Source organism: Hypanus sabinus, chromosome 10, assembly GCF_030144855.1.
Source record: "Hypanus sabinus isolate sHypSab1 chromosome 10, sHypSab1.hap1, whole genome shotgun sequence".
In the NCBI taxonomy this organism is placed as follows: Eukaryota; Metazoa; Chordata; class Chondrichthyes; order Myliobatiformes; family Dasyatidae; genus Hypanus; species Hypanus sabinus.
Window position 1 is genome coordinate 153128306 of NC_082715.1, and position 13032 is coordinate 153141337.

Here is a 13032-nt window from a genome sequence, read left to right on the forward strand (position 1 = left end):
AAATAGAACTTTTTGGTTACAATGAGCAAAGGTATGTTTGGAGAAAAGAGGGTGCTGAATTTCATGAAAAGAACACCTCTCCAACTGTTAAGCATGAGGGTGGATCGATCATGCTTTGGGCCAGTGGCACAGGGAACATTTCATGGTAGAGGGAAGAATGAATTCAATTAAATACCAGCAAATTCTGCAAGTAAACATCACACCGTCTGTAAAAAAAAAGCTGAAGATGAAAAGAGGATTGCTTCTACAACAGGATAATGGTCCTAAGCCAGGCATGAGCAAACTACGGCCCGGGGGCCATATGCAGCCCGTTAAGCTTTTTAATCCGGCCCGCAGAACTTGATGAAATTATATTAATAAATCTTGTTAACGTTTTTTCCCCGCAATTCTGGCGTTTTCCCAATAGATGACGCACTCTATATACATTTGTGGCGACTCATTTCCTGGCACATCCGAACCGGCTCACAATTAGCCAGCGTTCCGGCTAAGGGAGATAGCCTGCGGGGATTTGCGAGCACAGAGCTTTGGAGCCTCTGCGCCACGGGGGGCAGGTTGAGGGAGGCTTAAAAGTGAGGCTGGGGATTTCGAATAAAGTTTTTTTCTTCGACTGCAGTTATCGACTCCGTGTCGTAATTTTAGCGCTGCATGTAGCACACTGCTACACATTGACCTTTGTTGAGGTGCAGCGTATTACTCCACATTTGCGCTTTACTCTTTGTTCGGCTCGACCTATTTGTGTAAACAAGCGTTCAGCGTCATGAACATCAACAAAGCCAGCCACAGATCCAAGTTAACTGACCAACACCTCAGATCCACCCTGAGAATCGCCACAACAAAACTAAATCCAGACTTTGATGCGCTGGCTAAAAAGGGAGACCAACAACACTGTCCCCACTGAAATTAAAAATAAGTTTCTTCGTTGTGTTATGTAAAAAATGCATTTGAAAATATTATTTTCAATAAGCCTTACATGTTACATGTCATTTCTGTTAAGTGATGGACATGAGTAGTGCGCAGGTGCACGTACGTTCTCAAAATAAAAAATGCGCTCCAAATCAAATAACGCGCTCCGCATACTAGCGCGCTGTCACTGTTCTGTCCTTGTGCTGGTCGTTGTTGAGTTTTGGCACAGGGGACAATTGAATAAGAAGGAGCAGGACAAGTAGACCTGCATCTCCTACCGTTTTTGAAATAAAGACAGGCAGGAGGAGAGTGATGATCTTGAAGGATAACAGAATTTTCAGTGCTTTAAAATAATAACTGTTACTATTAAAAAAGCTGTATTTTATTCATTTAATTTTCAGTGTTTTAAAAGTCATTTCAATAAATAGCTAAATACCATGGGACTTCAAAGACAGATATTTTGTTGTAATGCATTTGTTCATTTTCAATTGAAATTAAAGCACATGTTTTCTACATATCCCATGGTATTTTATTTTCTCTTATGAGGTGTATTACCAAAACACTCCGTCCATCTGCTCCTGGTCCGGCCCCCCTGTCAAATTTTAGAACCCTTTGTGGCCCACAAGTCAAAAAGTTTGCCCACCCCTGTCCTAAGCACACCCCAAAATCCACAATGGACTACCTCAAGAGGCACAAACTGAAGGTTTTGCCATGGTCCTCATAGTCCCCTGACCTGAACATCATCGAAAATCGGTGGATGGACCTCAAAAGAGCAGTGCATGCAAGACAGCCCAAGAGTCTCACAGAACTTAGAAGCCTTTTGCAAGGAAGAATAGGTGAAAATCCCCCAAACAAGAATTGAAAGACTCTTAGCTGCTACAGAAAGCATTTACAAGCTGTGGTACTTGTCAAAGGGGGTGTTACTAAGTACTGACCATGATGGGTGCCCAAACTTTTGCTGCGGGCCCTTTTTTTTGTTATTTTGAAACTGTAAATTATGGAAATAAAAAAGTGATCTTGCTTAACATATTAAAGAAATGCATCATCTTTAACTTTATGCCTTTTAGAAATCAGGTCATCTTTTGCTCGCTTAGCTATTCACAGTAACAGGAATTTTGACCAGGGTTGCCCAAACTTTTGCATGCCACTGTAGGTATATCACCTTTACGTTTTTTTTTAGCATGGACCAACTCTATATGGATTAAGGGTATTATTCTTTCTTACTTGTGTTTTAAATTGTTTTAAGGTCTATTAATGTTCTTTCCTTCCTGATTGTTCATCATGCTAAACACTGAAGCAAAGTGATTATTCATTCTTTCTGGCATTTGATTCACAATCATATCAAAGAGACAAGAAAAAAAAACCTACTGCATCTCTACTTTCAAATTCGTATATGAACATCTCCATTTCCTCAGACCAACAATCTTCAGGTGTTTGGCCCTCTAAATGAGGCCTTGAGCATTCCTGATTCTTATATGCTCCACTACGACTCCTGTACCTTCAGCTCCCTAAAATGTTCTGGAATCTCCTTGTATACCTCCTGGTCTCTCTAAAACTTTTTTCTTTAAGATTCTCTTAAGACGTGCTTTTGGTCACCAGGTCTAAAAATGTTCCCATCAAGCAACTTTCGGCAGTGTTAAACGTAACATATAAAAATGAGCGGTGACTGCCGGTGCAAAGAGCACAGACAGTGGCAATCAGTGCAGGGAGTGCCTATAAACAGGGCAGCACAAGGGGCTACCATCATGTGAGATGGATCAGAGTTGTGACTTCACTTACATGCTCCCACACATCACTGGGACTTACTTCATTTCATTGATCAACAGCAGAGCCTCAAGTATATCGAGGCTAACAAAAATGACCCTAACCACTCTTGATGAAAATAAATGAGTAATCCACATATCTTCATGAACTCTGTACCCACAGGCTGAGTGGTGAGTGACTAATGTTGTACCTCTATTTAAGAATGAAACGAGGGAAAATCCTGGGTACTATAGACTGGTGAGTCTCAGGGATAGGATATACAAGCATTTGGAAACCCGTGGCCTAATTAAGGAGAGCGTAATTCTCCGTAACTTCTGGCACCTCCAACGGGATCCCTCTACCAAGCACATCTTTCCCTCCCCCCTCTTTCTGCTTTCCACAGGGATCGCTCCCTACGTTACTCACTTGTCCACTCGTCCCCCTCCATCCCTTCCCACCGATCTCCCTCCTGGCACTTATCCTTGTAAACTTAGGTTGTTTCCTTTGGCGTGGCGGAGGCTAGGAGATCTGATTGAGGTTAACAAGATTAAGAGATGCATAGAGTAGACAGGGAGTATCTGTTTCTCAAGGTTGACATGTCTAAAACCAGAAGGCATGCATTGAAGGTTAGAGGGGGTAGGTTCAAAAAAGAAGTGAGGGTTAAGTTTTTTTTGCTCAGAGAATGGTGGAATGCAGCCTGGTGGGGTGGCAGAGGCAAATACATTGGAGGCTTTTAAGAGATGTTTGGATAGGTACATGGATGTAAGAAAGATAGAGGGATATGGGCATGATGTAGGTATGAGGGATTAGTGTTTGGATGTTTCTGATTTGGTTTTTAGCTGGTTTAGCACAACATTGTAGGCCAAATGGCCTGTTCCGGTGCTGTACTGTTCTATGTTCTTGATATTTATTGCTTATTTATTTCATTTTTTTCTTTTTGTATTTTATTGTCTTTTGCACATTAGTTGTTCAGCTGTATTGTGTGTGGTTTTTCATTGATTCTGTTGTGTTTCTTTTTATTTACTGTGTATGTCTGTAAGAAAATAAATTTCATAGTATATGGTGACATAATATACTTTGATAATAAATTTACTTTGAACTTTCAGAAGATTCATGAATGCTAGAGTGTGTCATCAAAGAACTATTCTTCCTATATTTTGTAGAACTAATAAGCTGGTGTACCAAGAAATACTGTAAAAGAAAAATGCTATATTCCTTCAGTGTTCATGTTCTGAGTTATTGTAAAGATTTTAGGCTAATCCCATTGAGTTAGTTGCCACATACAGACAGGATGTAGGCAGGAGCTGTCTGCTCTCACTTGGGCCCATGTCCCATTGGAAGAAGTAATTGTTTATCATTCTTCTAAAATATTTTGTTCATGAAATGATTAGCCCAGGAGCACCCTAAAATCTCTTAAAATAAAAGTTCAGAATTATAAATAAAATCAAGGAATGGGCAAGCATTTGGAAAATGGAAGCCAGTATTATTCATTGTGAAGTAATTGATTGTAAGATGGAAACAATTACACTCCAGATATATTAGGCTTGGTATGGAGAAAGGGCAAGAGAAACTCTGATGTGGGCTCAGAATACATTCATGACAATATCTCATAAGATGTGGCTATTTGTTAGAAGAAATTAAGTTCCAGATTTTGCATAAAGTCTGTAGACTGTGCAGTCAAGAGATAAAAATCATCTTCTACAGAAGATTAATTCTTTCCTGAAGTATCCACGTCATTTAGGTCTTTTCACTTTGAGGAAGGAATTTGTGCCTCGTGAAAAGGAAGCAATAAGGTGCTGCTTGGTATGAAGGACAAAACCTTGGAAAAATTGAAGCTTTCGTTAGTAGAATTGCATAGATTATGTCATGTGCCAATGATGAAATATTTGGATTTTGAAGTGATCTTTTATTTTTGTAATTTTTTTTATTGAAGTTCATCATCAAACAAACATTTCCATAAGATGTATTTCAGACATTGTACATATATATCATATAATCATATCTGTCACAAATCTCCACATAGTATTTATCTGAGGTATACATTTATAGAAAAGAGTGGAAAGAAAAACAAGCGAAAGGAAAAAACTATGTACAAGTAGGGAGTGATCTTTTTTTTTACAACATATTCATTGATTTGTGAGATTAAAATCAGGCCTATGAGGCATTATGTAGTTAAACCATTTTTCCCAGTATGAATCAAATTGTTCCAGCTTATGATTAACAGATGCTGTTATCTTCTCCATTTTGTAAATATCCATTGTAATTTCCATCCATGCATTTAAAATTGGGCTCTCCTGTGATAACCATTTCCTAGTAAGAGTCTTGTTACCAACCACCAGTAGTATATTCATTAAATATTTAATCTCTTTTCAACCATTCTTGAGGTATATACCCAAAATACAGCCATCTAAACACACAGTTAGGAAGTTGTGGAATTGCTTTCCAGAGGTGCAGGCAGGACTGTCAACATTCAAGGTAGGATTAGTTATGAGGATGAAAGGAAAGAAAGTAATGGAATATGGGAAGCAGGTGAACAAGTATTCTGTGGGAGACAAATACACTCTGTGGCTGAGTAACTTGTACTCTGCAATAAATTATACTGATGTGTAAACGTGCATTTTGGGCATGATTATGACCTATTCTAACGTGCTGCAATATAGCCATCATTGGACAGCCCAGAATCAGAATCAGGTTTATTATCACCAGCATGTGATGTGATATTTGTTAACTTTGCAGCAGAAGTTCAATGCAATAGCTAATCTAGCAGAGAGAAAACATTATAATAAATAAAAGAAACAATAATAAATAAAGATGTAAATCAATTATGTATACTGAAGAGATTTTTTTAAATGTGCAAAAACTAGAAATACTGTATATTTTTAAAAAACAGTGAGGTAGTGTCTGAAGCTTCAGTGTCCATTTAGGAATCAGATGGCAGAGGGGAAGAAGCTGTTCCTGAATCACCGAGTGTGCAGTGAATCCCAGAACTTTTCTGAAATGTTACAGCTTAAAGTACAAATAACTATTGTGTGAAATCTTCCTCATCAATTTGTAATATGGTGATCTTGGATAATGTTTTGAAGTCATCCTGATAATGGTTATCTTTAATTCTCAAGTTTTAATCATGAATTTTGAAAGACTTAAACTATTGTTTTACCTCTGTAGGGAATCTGGCGTATTCCTGTAGATGAAATCGACCGTCCTGGCAGCTTTGCTTCACATATGAACCGTTCAATTGTCATCTTACTTGATGTTTTATCACAACTGAAGGACCATAATACTCTGTTGAGAGTATCTTCCATGCTTCAAAGGACACCTGACCAAGGAAAGTAAGTGTGCATGTTCAAAACTTCAGAGTTACATGCTTACGATTCTAATGTAGTTTCCTTGCTCAGATTAAAGAATCAGAAATGTGAATATTCACATAAAATTGGAGAAATTGAAATATTCCCTTTATTATTTCCTTCTGCGAATACTATCATGAAAACAATTAAGTGCTGAACATTCCAGATATTTATGTTTTTCTTTTATTCCATCATTGTATACTAGACTGATTTGGATTTTACTCCAGAGGAAATAGCAGGTACTTCTGGACTCTCCCCTAAAGTGATATTGGTTTCATTCAATCTATTCTTTCCCCCATTCAGTTTTGTTTCTTCTGTCTTTTACTTAAGTGCTAAATATCTACTTTGTATAATTATTTCAGTTGTGTAAAATGCATTGTTGTGGTATTTTGAATTGGTATAGAGAACCGTACTGCAAATGTACACAAAAGAAGCGAGAGTAGAAGGTGATTATATCCACACACTAAGAGGTTGTTAAGGCAAACACAATCCATAGCATTGTCCCCATTCTCGGCAATAGCAAAGAATGACAAAGACAAGGCTGAAGGATTTGCAACCCTCCTCGCCAACTGGACAACATGTTGCAGCTTCCAACTGCAATCTTTTTTTTTAAAGAGTTTCTACAATGCGACAAGACGAAGAAAAACAATAAAAAAAAGAGGTTTATACAGTGCAAAACAATAATATCAAATGAACAGTTCATAACGATTAAGAAAAAGCACCCATAGTAGAGTCATATAAAGTTAGTTACCACCCCACCCTCCCACTACCCAACTCCAAGCCAACCTTACGATATATAAAAAAGTTAATCAGAACTTTTATCACCACAGAGCTGTATTTATAAAAAGAAGATATATTGCCTACTACCTGAACAATAATATGTTTACACATCAAAAAAAGCGTAAATCTTAACCGAAAGAAGCTAGAAGTAAGGGATTTAAATTCAACAGAATAAAAGAGAAGGATACACCCTTAATCTAAATGGGAATTATGAAAATACTCAAGGAAAGCTCCCCACACCTTTTGGAACTTTATGTCTGAATTAAGAAGTGAACGATGAATCTTTTCAAGGTCTAAGCAGGACGTAATGTCTCTGAGCCATTGAGCATGGGTGGGTGGGGCAGCATGCTCCACCCACTGCATGTCTGGCCAAAAGAGAGGCGAAAGACAATGTGCGACGCTTCGTCAGAGTCAGATGCATGTCAGCTTCTCCCAAGGTGCCGAAAAGAGCAATCAGAGGGTTAGGTTCCAAGTAGCAATTAAGTATTTGAGATAAAGTTAAAAAAAATCTCTCCAGAACCATGGCATACAATGGATGTAGAAAATCCAGTTAAGAAGAAAAGAAAAGCTTAAAAGGTTCAAGAAACTTGGTACTGTTAGAACTCTAGAAAATTACAAGGGTGCCTAAGAACTAAGAATAAAATTGAGAGCTGGAAGGGGCCTTGAGAAGGCCTTAGCAAACAGGATTAAGGAAAACCCCATTCTACAAGTATGTGAAGAGCAATAGGACCAATCAGGTGTGACAGTGGAAATGAGTGCATGGACCCAGAGAAGAGAGAGCATAGGCCATCAACTTTTTGCTGTTGATGCTGTAGCAGGCAATTTCTTTTTTACGAGGTCGAGTTGCTAGCTCGACGCTCAACCCAGCACGGATGGGAAGCATGCACGGTAGCTGGCTGGATTCGAACTCTGGACCTTCTGCCCCAAAGTCCAGCGCTGATGCCATTACGCCACCAGCCAGCACGAAGGTAACAGAGGTACTTGCATAATACTTTGCTTTAGTATTCACCAAGGAAAAGAACCTTGACATTTATGGGGTCTGAAAAGCTTGAGCAAATGGACATTAAGAAAGAGGGCATGCTGGAGCTTTTGAGAAGTATTAATATAGATAAGTCACCTGATCTGGACAAGATATACCCCAGGCTACTGTGGGAAGCAAGGGAGGAAATTGTTGAGCCTCTGGCAGTGACCTTTGCATCATCAATAGGAATGGGAGAAGTACCAGAGGATTGGAAGGTTGCAGATGTTATTCCCTTGTTCAAGAAAGGGAGTAGAGATAACTCGGGAAATTATAGGCCAGTGAGTCTTACTTCAGTGGTGGGCAAATTGTTGGAGAAGATCCTGAGAGGCAGGTTTAAGCATTTGAAGAGACATAATCTTATTAGAGATAGTCAGTGTGACTTTTTCAAGGGCAGGTCATGCCTTATGAGCTTGATTGAATTCTTTGAAGATATAACAAAACAAATTGAAAGTAGAGCAGTGGATGTGGTGTATATAGATTTGATTGTGACGTTTGATAAGGTTCCCCATGCAAGGCTCCTTCAGAAAACAAGGAGGCATGGGATCCAAGGAGACCTTGCTTTGCGGATCCAGAATTGGCTTGCCAATAGAAGACAAAAGGTGGTCGTAGATAGTTTGTATTCTGCATGGAGGTTGTGACCAGTGGTGTTCCCAGGGATCTGTTCTGGGACCTCTCCTCTTAGTGATTTTTATAAATGACCTGGATGAGAGAGTAGAAGGAGGGGTTAGTAAGTTTGCTGATGACACAAAGGTTGGGGTGTTGTGGATGATCTGGAGGGTTGGCAGTGGGATAGGATGCAGAACCGGGCTGAGAAGTGGCAAATGGAGTTCAACCAGATAAGTGTGAAGTGGTTCATTTCAGTAGGTCAAATTAGAAGACAGAGTGTAATATTAATGGTAAGATTCTTGGCAGTGTGGAAGATCAGAGAGATCTTGGGTTCCATGGCCATAGGACACTCAAAGCTGCTGTCCATTGGCCTTCATCAACCGTGGGATTGAGTTCAAGAGCCGTGAGGTAATGTTACAGCTATATAAGATTTTAGCTAGACCACACTTGGAGTTCTATGTTCATTTCTGGTCACCTCATTACAGGAAGGATGTGGATACTAAGGAGAGAGTGCAGAGGAGATTTACAAGGATGTTGCCTGGATTGGAGAGCGTGACTTATGAGAATAGGTTGAGTGAACTTGGCCTTTTCTCCTTGGAGTGATGGAGGATGAGAGGTGACCTGATAGAGGTGCATAAGACAATGAGAGGCATTGATCATGTGGATAACCAGAGACTTTTCCCCAGGGCTGAAATGGCTAATACTAAATGATTAAGAGTTCGGCACGGACTAGGAGGGCCGAGATGGCCTGTTTCCGTGCTGTGATTGTTATATGGTTATACGAGGGGACATAGTTTTAAGGTGCTTGGAAGTAGGTCCAGGGAGGATGTCAGGGGTAAGTTTTTCCACACAGAGAGTGATGGATGCATGGAATGCACTGCTGGCGATGGTGGCGGAGGTGAATACAATAGAGTCTTTTAAGAGACTCTTAGATAGGTACATGGAGTTTAGAAAAATAACTATGCGGGTAAGAGATTCTATGCAGTTTCGAGAGCAGGTTACATAGTTGGCACAACTTTGTGGGTCGAAGGACCTGTAAAGTGCTGTAGATTTCTATGTGCTATGTTCTAATATTATTGTTATACGCCTTTAGGTACAGTAGAAAGTTGAGATTTTGTTTTACTCTGATTCGGCCTATTTGTGGTTCCACAGTCTGTTTTTAACATTACTAGCAGTGATTTCAAAGTCTTGTTATTCATCAGCAAATTGTTTCATTTTGTTTTTGTTGTTTCTTTTGTATTTTCATCCCAGTTCCCAAATCCACACAATCCTTTAGCTCTGTAAGTCTTTCTTTCTCACTTTTTGCTGCCTATAGGTTGAGTTTCTAACCCTTGGGAGCACATGCCAGCCTTGCATTAAACTAAATTCTTCAGCACGTGAACATTTTGCACTTCTCAAGTAACATTTTACCTTATCATGCCTTCGGCTATTTTGCTGTCATAAGTCTTTGTCTCATCCTGTTACAGTTAGAACTAGTCATACCAGCATGTGGAATTTTAGTGATGATGTGATGTTTGTCCTTTTCAGATGTTGAATTTCTTTTGGTAGTTCCATAGCTCTGACACAGAGTATTGTGGTTCCAGTTCCAATTCAAAGACCAAGCTCTCTAGAGAGTGGCACCAACAGTGAACAATGGGAAGAATGTTGACATTTCAGATGAGATGTCAGACTGACACCCCTATTTCTCTTACAAGTAGATGTATCGGGTCCCATGGTGTTATTTGAAAGAACTAAAATTAGTAAGATTAACAACAATTAATAAAAGCTTAGCAACACGCACAAAATGCTGGAGGGACTCAGCAGGTCTGGCAGCATCTATGCAAAAGAGTACAGTTGACATTTTGGGCTGAGACCCTGTGGCAGGTCTCGGACCGAAATGTTGACTGTACTCCTTTTCATAGATGTTGCCTGGCCTGCAGAATTCCTCCAGCATTTTGTATGTATTGCTTGGATTTCCAGCATCTGCATATTTTCTCATTTGTAATAAAAGGTTACTCTGTCATTACAATATTGCTATTTGAGGGATCTTGCAGATGAAGATACTAGCAAAGAGTAAGTGGCAATCCAGCGGGTGATATATATATATTGACCTGTAAATTACTTTAGGTCTGTAAATCTAGTGCATAGTTGCTGTGTTCTTCCTTTGCTCAGAATAATCAAAAATACTGCATCAATGCATTAAGAGGGCATTCATCGGAAGCTGATATCCGTTCAGCAGCATGACAAGGCCTCAAGTGTACAGGAAACATTCTCCACCAATAGCAGTTATCTACTCCAGTATCTGAATAAATATCATCTCTCCAAGCATGTAAGGTATTAGTTAAATCAATTTTTGCTTACTATTTATCCACATGAAAGATGTCAAGTTTCTGGAATTCTTTCCCTTGGAAAGTGGATTATTGAGGGAATCTGGAAAGAAAATTGACCTTTGAAAGATTTGAGAATTAAGGGTATGGGGAACTGACACAGAAAAGGAGGCTAAATTTGAGATGGAGCGTATTGAATGACAGGACAGGCTTGGGGGGTGCTGAATGGTCTTGTCCTGCTCCTGTTTTTTTCATGTTATTACATTCGAACCTCATCCAGCTTTTATTACCTGCATACTTCATTCCATCATACCTCTTAATGGTCTGATCTAAATTCCTACAATTCTGTGTTCAAATTGGCATCACATCTGGTTAAACCAGTCACTTGATGTGTATAAGTTCTTGAAATGTTTTCAATGAGGGTACATACCTTTCATGTTAATCATGTTCCTGTCTTTAATGTGTTACTCAAGAGTCCCAGACCCTGGGAAAACTCAGCAGGTGGAAGCAGGGCTACAGTAGACAGATCGTTACAGTATCATCCTTGCTTCTGACTTTGGAGGTTTAGTTTCCTTTACCGATAAAGCGTTTCCTCTGTCTTCAATAAGTGATTCAGTAATTCTCATACTGCAACCCCTCCCCCTTTCCCATCTTAACCCCCATCCCACTGTTTTCCCCCTACCCTGTTTTAACTCTTCCACACCATGACCACTGCAGTCTTTGTAGTCAGATAGCCTACCTATCTGTAGGGTTTGTTTCTGAACCAGAATAGCTCCTATCTCCATTGCCTCGACTTTTCAGTCCAACTGTTCCATATGCTTTAAATTTTATTAACTTGTTCTGGCACCTTTCACAATTTATATATGTACCCTTATGGATCTTCCTTGTCCCTGCATTCTCTTCAAAATGGTAATTAACTGATACTCCCCTTCATCATTTTGCTTTCCAAAATAGATTGCTTCACGCTTCTCTGCATTAAATTCAATCTGCCATATGTTTGCCCATTTTACTAGTCTGCCTACATCCTCTTGACATCTGCTATCCTTCTCATTGTTTACTATATTTTCAGGTTTTGTGTCAGCTGCAGACTTTTAAATTATACTCCCATTGCACAAATCTGGGGTCAGTATAAATTAAAACGTTGTATTCTGAAAACCAACTGCTGGGAGCATCACAACATACTTCCCTCCAGACTGAAAAACAGCTGTTCACTATGATAATAAAAACACAAACTGCTGGAAACACTCAGCAGGTCAGCCAGCATCTGTGAAAAGACAAACAGGTTGAAGACCTGGAAAAGTGAACTCTGCTTCTCTTTCCCAAGGTGCATGAATTTACTAAGTATCTCCAGCATTTCCTACTTTCGTTTCAGATTTCTTGCACCTGCAGTTTTTCTACTACTTTCATTCCTTTAATCCTATGACTTGCAAAAGTATTTAATAAAGTACCACATTTAACAAAATTGAAAGTCTGTATACTTCATGTATAACTTTCATAAGCTCCTTCTTTATTTCATTGAAGAAGTAGATAAAAATTAATCGGATGCAATTTGCATCTAGCACCTCTTTGTGGGCTATTATCTTTAGGAACCCCCCCCCCCCCACCCGTGATAGATTATTTTGTTTCTGATTATTCCTCACAGCTTGGGTAAAACAGCCTAACTGATAGTTACCTAGTCTATTTCACCCTTTGAAACAAAGATGCTAAACTGGTAAGGCCCTGAAAGATTTCTGTAGGATAAGGAAATCAGCATCAGCATCTTCTCCTTAGCAAAAAATCCAGCATAGAGAGGTCGTGGTTAGTCAGTTGGCTCTGATGAACAGGTTTGGAAATTTGCATGCCCAGCATGATTCCATTCTGAGCTCTTTCATGGTAAGAGATTACCCTATGCTCAAATGAAACCAATCTCAAATTGTATATGTGCTGTCTTCATTGGTCTGTGGGAAATTCTGGCCCATAACTGCTCAAAATAGAAAAGGTCCATTGAGTCTCTGCAGAAATCCTGATGTAAGCAGCAAAAGGAGCACCCCCTGTCTCAAGCTATCTCCTTCTTGCCCCATGCAGCAGAGCCTCACTGAGTGCATGATTTGGGGTTGGAGGTACAGACAGACAAACATACTTTATTGATCCCAAGGGAAACTGGGTTTCATTACAGTCGCACCAACCAAGAATAGTGTGGAAATATAGCAATATAAGACCATAAATAATTAAATAATAATAAGTTAATTATGCCAAGTGGAAATAAGTCCAGGACCAGCCTATTGGCTCAGGGTGGCTGATACTCCGAGGGAGGAGTTGTAAAGTTTGATGGCCACAAGCAGAAATGACT

The 13032-nt window shown here is 39.5% G+C and overlaps 1 protein-coding gene across 4 annotated transcripts in view; it reads left to right on the forward strand.

The window, feature by feature from the left end:
- The window catches only part of cabin1 (calcineurin binding protein 1), a 563877-nt gene that overhangs the window by 370201 nt on the left and 180644 nt on the right, over positions 1-13032 (forward strand). For all 4 annotated transcript variants that reach the window (XM_059983285.1, XM_059983287.1, XM_059983286.1 and 1 more), the window contains one exon: positions 5812-5975. In XM_059983285.1, the coding sequence (XP_059839268.1) occupies positions 5812-5975 (164 nt within the window). The remainder of the gene's footprint in view (positions 1-5811; positions 5976-13032) is intronic.